Source organism: Lepidochelys olivacea (genome assembly GCF_965140295.1).
Source record: "Lepidochelys olivacea isolate rLepOli2 genome assembly, chromosome: 4".
Classification (NCBI taxonomy): Eukaryota; Metazoa; Chordata; order Testudines; family Cheloniidae; genus Lepidochelys; species Lepidochelys olivacea.
The window spans coordinates 123,017,970-123,029,480 of NC_140414.1; the positions used below are offsets into that span (position 1 = coordinate 123,017,970).

An 11,511-nucleotide genomic window follows, 5' to 3' on the forward strand; every position below is an offset into this window, starting at 1 on the left:
TGATCAGCTCGTTTGACTTTATTAAGGTTCGGGGTGGAAAAGAGGAGGGGTGGTGGGGTGGGTGGGAAGCTTAGAGTTCTGAAAGGGTAATAAGTCTGCAGGGCAATTTTAACACTAGCAATGTGTGTTGATCTCTGGGAAGTTTCCATAAAGACCCAGCCACACGATAAACGAACTAGACGTCTGTAAATATCGTGATGTATCTTTCCAAACGATCTTCAGTATAGGGCATCCTTGGTTATCAATGCGAGCACATGGCCACTTTGAGTCCAGGTCCAGGGTGCTTTGACATTTCGGTTTATGGAGTGGCCCGTTCCCCTGTCTGCAAAGGGTGTCATGTACTTTGCAGAGCTGTCTGATCTCCGGTAACCTAAAACAAAAGAGAACTGCCGTCTTTTCAACCCCTTCTTTCTTATTTCTCCGCACTAATTCAAAGGTAACGTTTACAAAAGGCAGACAATGCCCTGAATTGGCTTAGAGCTGCCTTTTCTCCCCCCTCCCATGATCATTTGTTGTATTCACACACTGAAATAAAATGCTATAGGTAATCGGTTTTCATAGCACATTCATTGTATCAAACGGGACTGTGTAGGATGCTAATTGCCCAATATTGTTATCCAACGCAAGCGCCTTACTGAAGCTCCGCAAATTCCAATAAAAACGGAAACAAACATCCATAAACCAGCCTACTGCCCCCACTTCACTTCGGAATTTCAGAGAGCCCAGAAAGGGGAATGACTGAGAGCTATTGAAAAGCAGCTGTCAGAGTGTCATCATAACACAAACAAAATAAATGGTCTAAAATCCCTCAGTGCTTAGATCCGCCATAGCAGAGCAGCTCACTCAGGAAAAGCTTTGACATTCAAATCCTTCTGTTAAACGTAAAAAAAAAACAACCAGTACCAGGGAAGAGTTCGTTGCATGGAGGTAAAGTTGATCTCTTCCTCCTGAACTGGGAGCTTGTATGTTTAATTTAAAAAAAGATAAAAGAAAAAAAAACACTCTTGGATTCCCCTTCTCAAGCAAAGCGCTTGCCAGCCTGTGAATTACAATCAAGCCCTTGCTATGCTATCCTGATTAAAATACCTCCAAATATGACAGAAACGTAAACAGAAAGCGTTCATTGCTGGGAAATGAACAAGGACGTAATTATCTCAAACTGACAACTCTCAGGGAGAGCGGGCTACACACCCATCTCCTAAAACTCCAGCAAGTACACCCACCGCTCCCCAATGCAGTTTACAAAAGAGTAAACAATATATTTCCCATTCATGTTTCCATCAAAACAATGAGATCGGAAGCAACTTAAAAGCTGCCAGTGAGTCTAACAAACCCATGACCCCCGTCTTATTGAACGACTGCGTTTGGGAACCAGAAATAAGGATCCTACCTGTAGGATCAAGAGGCAATTTAAAAAAAATTATATTTGAAAAATAAAAATCAATGTTGCCCCGCATCCAGCATCGGGGTTTGGGAAAATGTCCTGTGATTGGTAGAGCAAACTAATTTTATCAGGCTGAATGTGCTGATGTCCCAGGGCTAAGGCGTCTTGCTCCCTTGATGCGGGTTAACGTCCTCAATAGTCCCCCTCCAGCTGAAGCCTTTGATCAGACCGCTGCTGGCGCCTAAAAACAACATCACTTGTCTGCCTATTAGAGGCACTGACTAATCGTGACAGATTGTTTATTCTCGCAATTAGCAATGCAGCCGCTTCTCGCAGAAGCCACTCACCCCAGCGGACCGACCCAGCCCCTCAGAAGGATCGATAAGAGCCGCAGGGGGGAAAAATCGTTCTTCATTCCCACCAGACTGCAGCAGGGAGGCTGGGCAGAACTGGTAAATTCCACATGGCTCTCCGGAGGCAGGGGATATGGATTTTGAAAAAGTAACAACAACAGACTAGAGTTTGATCACATTGTTGGAAACCGTTTTCACCGTCAGCTTTTCAATGACAATGTAAGGGTCCTACATTAATGAAATGTGGTAGTAAAATGCAATTCATTTAACACATGTACTCTTGTGTATAGATGTGTGGGCATCAATATGTGCGTAGATTTTAATATACATATACAAATAATCTTTTTGTAAGGGATCATATATAATATAAGCAACAAAATACGCTATACCCTACATTAGTATAATATTTGTGTTTATATTATATATGTTCCTTTATTTAAAGATGATTTGTACAGATATGGATGCATAAAGGAATTATCTTATATGTGCATATACATGATAATTCATATCAAACAGATCTGTCACGTATCTGATAATAAAATTTCCATTACATCAATTCATTTCATAATCTATATGCTCATAACCTACACGTTTTATTGGATCCAGTTAAAATGAAAGGGAATTCGCTGTCCCTCTCCGATTAGATAATTCCCCTTAAATGACTGCAAGAGCCTCTTGTGTTTCTAGGAGATTAGAGCCCTGCAGCTATCAATAAACTTTTCTCAGCGAGTGGCCAATCACAGTATTAGAGGGCTGCTCAGCTTTACTGCACATCCGTCCTGGGCACAAGGATAAAGGATCGTAAAACAAAGTTACAAAACAAAATAGCCAAGTCTTTAATGGGTCGAGAAACTTAGGGTTTCTTTTCACATGAATGCATATTTTATTTTATGTTACTGTATCTGCCCATCCAGACATATTTATTGAATGAAATATACCATACTTCAACTATATATGTATATGCGTACAGACATGTATACATGTAAACACTGCCTGTTACACGATGTGTGCTCATTTAAATACTCTCCGTGTTTTAAACGCGCAGACAGCTGATGGACTCTCTATAAGGACTCACATTGTGAGGTCACACTACTGGCAGCCCGGTGTTTTGTTTATGTTAACATTTTTTATGTCAATAACAAACAAAATTGGACTTAGTTTCAGGAGTGTATTAATATATCCATATATTATCCCTTTGGATCTTTTCTACTCTTTACAATGCGCCCCGGGCGCTTATTGGACATGAACCCGGAGGGTACTTTTATCCGTGGGAGCTGATGTTATATTTCTCATTGCCACAGCTTTAAAAACAAACCCAACAACAAGACGTGTATTTGTATCGCATCAACGGCCATGTTCCTTACATTGAAAAAACAATCTGGGGGTTAGAAATGTGCAGCTCAGAGAATTTCCATCGCAGTAAAAACAAAACCAAACAAACAAAACCCCGGAGTGAATGGAACGCAAGCGGCTTGAATAGGAGCCATTCTTGCAAAAGACAAGAGACGGGCACAGAATTTACTCCAGAGGAAAGTTTCCCACTAACATCCTCGCGGTTCAGGGGGAGCAAGAAGGCAGCGGCCTGTTGATAGTAGCGAAGTGCCGCGCCGCGTCCAATGGGAAGCGGCCGTCCCTCCCCTCTGCGCGCTGGTTGGACAGCTCTGGAGTTCGCTGGGCCTTATTAACAAGTCCAGCCGGGAGCCGCGGCTGAAAAGCGCCCGACGCCCCGAAAGCGACGCGAAGGAGTCGCTGCTGCGCTGGCTGGTCACAACCCCCATGAACGGCGGCTGCCGCGGCTCAGCGCTCAGGTCGGGAAGGAGGACTGCCTCTGCATGGCCCCCGGTGTTGATATGACTACTGTACAGCTCGGGGTCAAAATCGAGGAGTCTCCTGCGTCTGCTTTCAGCAAGCCCAGCAGCTGCACCCAGGCGAGCGTGGCGGCGATGGGAGGAGAGGAGGAGGGTGACAAGCCCAAAGTGTCCCCATCCCTCCTGCCTTTCAGCGTGGAGGCGCTCATGGCTGATCACAGGAAGCCGGGGGCCAGAGAGAGCATCGCCACCAGCCCCGAAGGGGCAGTGCCCCAGGCTGCTGGGACTTCCACTCATCAGACCCTCAGTCCCAGGGTGGGATCCTTATCGGTGGCAGCAGAGACGCCGGCTTCCCCGCTGCAGATCAACAGCCATTTTCCTGTCGGGGGACTAGTAAAATTGCCCGAAGATGCACTTGTCAAATCGGAAAGCCCCGAGAAGCAAGAGAGGACGGCCTGGATGCAGAACGCCAGGTTCTCCCCACCTCCGCCTAGTAAGTAGGAGATCCGATTCGTGTGGCTAAACTGAACGTGTAAATACAGCCATGTGCCGGGTATGTTGTGTGCACTAGGACGCAAACTCCAGAGTCCTGATCAAAGGGGAATTCCGCGGGACTGATGATTGGGACTCTTAGTTTTAAATTTCATTACAAAGAAGCCGCTATTTCCCTTCGTGTCCCTCCCCCTCCAACAAAAAGCAAAAGCTCCCCAAAAGCTATTTGCACCTCGCATTGCGTTGAATCAGTTTGGGACACTCCTGGTAGATCACTAGAACTGGAGTTCCGCTTAAGCGAATTTGGTTATACTGAAGTTCCCGTGCAATTTCTTTCCCCAGCACGTTTAATATGCTTTCTTTAAAAAAAAATATTTAAAACGTTTCTAATGGCAGAAGATGGCTTCAGAGTTTCAAGTGGAAAGGGGGAATTGAAATGTCTCCTACCAAACGTTGTTTGGGGGGAAAATACTTGATTGCGTATGTCAGTTCAAGTTTTGATTTGAACGAACCATACACTTTCTCCAATCATGGCTTCAGCTCAGTGGTGTTCTTGTTGAAAGTGGTTTGTATTATTTTGTAGCGATACACATAGAGATCAGGTTCTTCAATCCTGATGCTTCAGTCCCGGGACTCGTTACAGGCGTCATGAGTGCAGGCTCGGTAACTGCAAGCGTTTTATTTTGAAAGTACGTAAATCTGCAATTTTAGATTTTTTTTCACTTTATTCTTGATATAAGTAAAATTCTAAAAATATCAAACAGGATGAGCTCTATTTAGATGAAAAAATCATGTCTAATTATTGTGCAGAGTTCCAGAAATTCAGTACAGAGGATTCTCTCTCTGGTTCTTTGTGGGCCCAATTCTTCTCCCCTTACTAAATAAAACGAGCAGAATTTGATGTATACCCATGTTGCCATATAGAGTTCAGCACGGTGAAACTCGTTCAAAGGCCCTTGAGAGAGGACAGTCTCCAAAAGTGAGTTGTGTGCATATTTTTGTGGCTTTCATTGATTTATATTACAAAATTAGCAGAAGTATTTTTAACTCAAAATAAAACAGGCCAGGGTTCGGAAGAGTCTCTTTTTTACATTTTAAATTAGGCCACAGGAAGCAGAAGGATATGAAGGGCAATAGAGAGACAGAGTGTTAATTCAGAGCTCATAATTAATTACATGCTTAATCTCTTTCCCAGGGGCCTAATGAAGAGGGTGTGAGCCTGAGAAGGCCTGCCTGTTTTATTTTTGTAATTTAGTCCAATTAAAAAAAAAAGACAACACAGACACTTTCTTGGGAGTCTTCCCCCTCTGCCCTAGGCTAACACCGGCACCCGTTTTATGTCCTTGTACATTTTAAAAAGTAAGCGGACACTGAGGATAAATGGCTACCTGTCCCAGTGCAAAGCGTTTTGTCGGCTGCTTTATATGAAGGGAGATGGATGATCTAGCTATGAGCCCTCGGTGGGTACTAGTTAGCATCATTGGGGCTGTGACCATTTGGGGGGAGAGTTTTGAACCCTTTGTTACACACTCTTTGAAAAACACACAGCGCTGCTCCGCAGAAAGCGGGCGATCATTTCAAAAGTGCTATAGACATTGGAGATAGGCCCGCTCCAAAGCCCCCTGCATCTAGGCAGGGGCTAGGATCTGAATGTGAGCCCCCAGACTCAACCCCTCTTTCCACCCCTCCCTGATGCGTGTGTGTGGCTGGGGGGTGGGGGGGACCTCCTGTGAATTTAGCAGCCTGCGCCCGGTAGCGGCTCTGCAGCGTTGCCTCGTGCCCGGTGCGATGTGCTGATAACCAGTTGGCTTTTTGTTTTGGTCCTTGTTGCCCCTTCTCCCTCCCCCCCAGGGCGGCTGAGCCCCCCGGCCTGCACCCTGCGCAAGCACAAGACCAACAGGAAGCCTCGGACCCCGTTCACCACGGCGCAGCTGCTGGCCCTGGAGAGGAAGTTTCGGCAGAAGCAGTATCTGTCCATCGCCGAGCGAGCGGAGTTCTCCAGCTCGCTGAGCCTCACCGAGACCCAGGTGAAGATCTGGTTCCAGAACCGGCGCGCCAAGGCCAAGAGACTACAGGAGGCCGAGCTGGAGAAGCTGAAGATGGCAGCCAAGCCCATGCTGCCCCCGGCCGCTTTCGGCATCTCCTTTCCTCTGGGCGGCCCGGCGGTGGCGGGCGCTTCCCTGTACGGAGCCTCCAGCCCCTTCCAGCGGGCAGGGCTGCCAGTGGCGCCCGTGGGACTGTACACGGCTCACGTGGGATACAGCATGTACCACCTCACATAGAGCGCAGCGGGGCACACGGAACCCACCCGACAGCAGCCTGGCTGGGGCGCCCCCTCCCTCAAAAGCCAGCGGGCCAGCTCCTGTCCCTGCCTAGCCATCTTGTCCCCACCAACCCTCAGCTTGGCTTTCAAGCGCCCCCCCCCGCGCCCCCTCCAGCCCTTTCCCTGCATCTCTCGCCCCGGTTCCACGCTCCTCACACTCTGCGAAGTTCCTAACAGCCCCTTTGCAGAGACTTCCAGCCATCGGGCTCCACGGTCAAGTCTGGCTTTGTTTGCCTCTTTTAGCTCTTTATTCTTCGGCACCCTCCCTGCGTTTAAACGTTGATCCGATCTCGCCAGTGGTTTCTACAAGCTGCTCCTCCCTCAGATCCCCAAACCAGGAGAAACCGAAAACATCAACCATCCTTCCAGCTCAGACAAGGGGCCGTGGCTCCAAGCCCTGTGATTCCTTCCCAGGTTAATTCCGAGACATTCAGGCAGAGCTAAGAGTTTGGGGATAGACCACTGCGTTATTTGGGAAGGGTTGGCTTGGAATTGAAATGACAAAGGCTGAATGCCAGGAACACTTTTCTCTCTCTTACGCAAGAAAGAGACAAAATGTACAATAGTCTCTTCGTATTCATTTAACAGCGCTGTCTGTTATCTGTGTTTCTTCCTCCAACAGCTCCTTTGGAAGGGGCCCTGTGTACTATGTAATATACTGTATATTTGAAATTTTATTATCATTTATATTATAGCTATATTTGTTAAATAAATTAATTTTAAGCTACAGTGCTTGCCGTATGTTGATTGCCCTTTGTCTCCACACCAGACCTGAGCTAACGGATTGGATTTGTTCTCCTCCCAAATAAGACATCAGTGTGTAGATGAGATTCCGCAGCGAGCACACATGAAAAATACTTTCCTTGGGCCAGGGTTATCCACATGGTGCTGTATTGCCCAGCCTGTAACATATTTTAGGGTGTACTCCCGGATTTATTTGAATTTTACTTAAAAGTTCCCCCACTTTTTCTCTGATGCGAAAGAAATATCCTGACCCATCTAACAATTGGGACTCAAAATGAATTGCTCGGTAACTGTCAGAATCCTGGAATGAAGAGGTCAGATGCACTGGGAATGCTGATCTCAGCTGACTGCTTGAGGAACCGAGTGTGTTCCCTTTCTTGTCCCAGATTATTTCAAAGTCCAGTTGAACAGAATAATTTCCTTTGTATCCTCACATTTCACGAGCCCCAATTTTCTGTGCGATTAAGTGAAGTAGGTGGTACATTTCTAACCCGAGTGCTGCTGGTGAGATTAAAAAAACCCAATCCCGAGCAGTTTGTCTAGTTCAAAACTCCCAGAGTATTGGGGGAGTGTTAAGCTGGTTTCTCATCTGAAGTTATCGGGGCTACAAGCAAAATAGAAGTCGGTGGCATTTCACAGGAAACATGGGGCTACCGCTTCCTCTCCTCCAGGCTGGGCTTTGGGGCTTTGAAGGATCTATGGGGTTGAGGGGAATGTGCAGGGGCCTCTATTCAGTTTCTGGTTGAAAGCTATTGGAGTTACTCCGAGGATGTAGGTAACTCGGTGTGCTAAGTGGGGGAACATTGCAGAGATGAAGGATAGGATCCAGTCCGGCCTGGTGTGTGTGAGGAGGGAGACGGGACATTGGGTTGAGGGGCGAGGCCGGTTCGGTGTATAGAGGGGCACTGGACCCCTCCAGGCCTTATGCTGGGTGACTGGGTGGGCAGCGCGATCAGTGGGGAGAGCCAGCAGGCGGGCTGGGGACTGGGCAGTGGAGGGGACAGACCTTGCATTGCGGGTGGGAGGTGGGGTTAGGGAGGGCAAGTCTCTTAAAGGAAAAGGGTGGGGACAGCTAGCAGCTCAGGAATTCTGCCCTTGGGCCCTGTAGGATTGAAGTTCAGCTTCGCGCTGGCGCCTGGAGAGCTCGGGGGGACCCCCCAGCCCTCAGGTTCTCTGGACTCCGTAACTCTTACAAAGGTCAATTTCAAACCGGCTTTGATTGAAGTCTGGACTTGTCAAAATTACTCTCAAGAAAATATTAGCGATATTAAAGGTGTTCAGTTACCGCGGGGGAACTGGTGTAAGTCATCCATGGGCCAGCTCCCGGCGATCGCACGCAGCTATTTGGTATTGTAAAGCAAAACCTACAACACCGCTTGCCCAACGCGAAGGTCACAAGTATGAGGCTGTTCTTCTCCCTGTGGACGCAGAGCTTGGAACAAATAGGGGACCCTCTGGCCGTAGGGAAGCATTTCGTCTGGGACCAACAGACTCGAGCTCAACCCCCAAGATCCTCCCGCGTTTCAGTACAATGAAGTCCCCCGCTACACGGGCCCATTGTTGCTTTGACATGTATGCTCCCCATAAATTCCTCTCTAACCGTGCCACTCAATCTGATTTCGGTTTGGGAAGGATCGTTCGGCAAAGACTTCTCTCTCTCTCTCTCTCTCTCTCTCGTTTTGTCTTTACGTCCAAGCAATGGCACCGGGCTTTCCCCTGCTCGCCTTGCCAGCAATTTAAAACATGAAGGTTGAGGCAAAGTTAGAAGAGAAATAATTGCTGTAATGAGCCCGGGCAATCTTCTGCAGGCACAACATGGCTCCAGCGAGACTGTAGCTGTGGGCGAGACTTTTATCATCTTCTAACTATCAATGATGCTTTCAGTAACTCAGCACTACATACCTGCGCCTTGCAGCTCTCTCCAGCGCTTGCTTTTCTAATCTCCCTGCTCTCATCTTTCTCCTCATCCCCCGTCCCCCCGCTATTTTCCTTTTTCTTGCGTGCCCGTCTTCTTGTCCTTTCTTTTCTCCGCTTTGTGAAAACGACAGCGGCTGCAATAACGACAACAGGGCAGAGAGCCCTGCACGGTGGCGAGACACACCGAGATGCTGGCGATTTCCCACGTTCCGGCTCCAAGAGAGTGGCCTGGGATAACGCTGCCCCCTGTGAGATTAGATCTCGTACCAGAATTCACCTTGAGAAGGGCCTTTCAAAGGATCAGAAGGCAGGAGTCACCCCCAGGTCTTCAGGCAACACACACTGTTTGCTTTTGGGAAAGCAGGGGCTGCCTGCCACCCTCACCTTTGCCTGCACCTCTGGGTGGATATTAAATTAATTACCACCCAAAGAACGCTGAGCTTTGACATCAGAGCCATGCCCTTTCATCTCTCTCGCGTTTCTTGTTGTTGTTTTTTACACTGTGCCAACTTGGGGTGGATCTCTGAAGCAACGAGTCCTATTACCGACCGCGCCTGTGCTTTAGGTCCCCCGGCCCCGACCCTTGGGGTAAAGTCCCTGGTTGCTCAATTAAACCCAGATGAGAACAATTAATAACTAAGTAATGACAATAAGTTGGGAATCACACGGATGAACGCGCCATGTGAATAGGAAAAGCTCACACAAAAGAGCAAAAAGGATTTGTCGGCTCTTTTTAAGGGGGGATTGGCTTTTCTTTTCTCTTCCCTCTGGCTTACCAGCAAATAAAACTCACTTTGGTGTCTTTGTCGCCTTAAGGATCTCAGTGGGCAGTTGGAAATGAGAATGGCTGTTTTCCTTTCAACTTGAGGGTGCTGGCGCCACGCAGCCCCAAGGATAGAGAGTAGCCAAAGCAAAGTTGCTTAATATCTCTCCTCCCGCCAGGCAATCCCCTCTCACACAAACAGCGTATCCCGACGCATATCGATGGAGGCTATGCACACCCAACGTACGGAACACAAGGAGATTTCCCCGCAAATCCCCCAGCTATAGAACACTGCATGTAAGACCCCCCCTCGCCCCCCCCACACTGTGCTATAGAGAAAGCAAACCAGACAAAGCCCGAGAGGGCGCCTCCCATGTAAGAAGTAGCACGTTAATGCAAATCTCTACAGAGGAAATAATACACACAGTAGCCAGACCAGGGGGAGTGTAAACAAACGAAAAAGGAAGCCATTTTGGTAAATCTTCCCCCCGAAAGGAGTCCAGTTGCAGTATTTTGTTTATGTCTACATTATACTCACAAGAATTCAGCCTTTAAATACACGTGACCAACCAGCATATATCTCCATACTTTCAAAACGACATGCCACCCCTCCGCCCCCAACATCAAAGCGTGCTTCTCCACATAGGAAGTGGACAGCCAAAATTCAAGGCTCCTGTCACAAGGTGAAATTAAAAAAAGCAGGGAAGCAGGCTGCTCCAAATTTAGGATCACACTGCCCATTATACATACAGCAAACAACTGGAAAAACCTGCGGAAGAAATGCCCCACTAGAGCATGGTTTAATGGTGTTTAGTGAATTTCTGGTTATTTCAATGTTTCTTGCAGAATTTAAGATTGAATTTGAAATGCAGTTTAGTGTCTAGTCCCTCTGAATGTGACCCCGATGACATGTTGGGTAAAAGTTTCGGAAGCGCTTAGGTATTTAGGAGCCCAAGTCCATGACTACACACAGTTCTTGTACCAGTTTAACTATTCTTGTTAGAAGCATCGTTTTTCTATCAAAATAGCTGTGTGTCCTTATACCCACAGAACTGCACCGACACTAGGGGGCTTGTACTGGTATAGTTAAACCAGTGGAGTTTTTGTATGTAGACAAGGCCAAAGTCACTATTGAAAATGAGACTCAAGCTCCTAAGTCATTTAGGAACTTTTGAAAAATTAATTGTAAGTGTGTAGTCAGTGAAACTGGAGCTATAGCTCTGAGGGCCCATCTATACAACAAATAATAAATATTAACATATTACAAATATGGCTGTAGCAGTGACTTCAATATACAGTGCAGCTGGCCACTGACTGGGTTACAACATGATTCCAACTAACAGTGTTCCCTAACCAGGTCAACCCATTTTACTTTCCTGGTAATGCAATACATTTAAGGACTCCCCTCACTACAATTGGAGCTGTGTTGTAATGGAGTAAGGAGACAATTGTGTTATAACAGGGTCACCTACCATAGCTGCATTTTTGCTCTAGACAGATGTGATGTGCCCTGCCCCTGCATCTCACTAGGTTGTTGATTCTGAAGCTTAATGATGAGAATTTAAATGGAACTATTGTTATATATTTCACAGCTTCTCTTTGTAAGAGAAACACCCTGTGAGTCTGAGGCTCTGAATGAACCTCCTTGTGACGGGGTAAATTAGGCCAATTAACCTATAGACTCCTATAACCTGGAGCCAGGGTGTGCTAAGGCCTAGCTGGCTGAG

The 11,511-nt window shown here is 47.2% G+C and overlaps 1 protein-coding gene across 1 annotated transcript; it reads left to right on the forward strand.

Moving 5' to 3' along the window:
• Positions 1-3,462: 3,462 nt before the first annotated feature.
• Positions 3,463-7,052, forward strand: MSX1 (msh homeobox 1). Its single transcript, XM_084626510.1, has 2 exons — positions 3,463-4,038; positions 5,889-7,052. The coding sequence occupies exons 1-2, from the start codon at positions 3,570-3,572 to the stop codon at positions 6,317-6,319; spliced, it is 900 nt and encodes a 299-aa protein (XP_084482636.1). The 5' UTR covers positions 3,463-3,569; the 3' UTR covers positions 6,320-7,052.
• The last annotated feature ends 4,459 nt before the right edge of the window (positions 7,053-11,511 follow it).

What these genes read in the sequence shown, in the direction of transcription:
- MSX1 (XM_084626510.1), top strand. Translation starts at nt 3,570, where the DNA reads ATGGCCCCCGGTGTTGATATGACTACTGTACAGCTCGGGGTCAAAATC. An exon ending in GTTCTCCCCACCTCCGCCTA is followed by an intron (nt 4,039 to 5,888) that starts GTAAGTAGGAGA and finishes CCTCCCCCCCAG; the next exon opens with GGCGGCTGAGCCCCCCGGCC.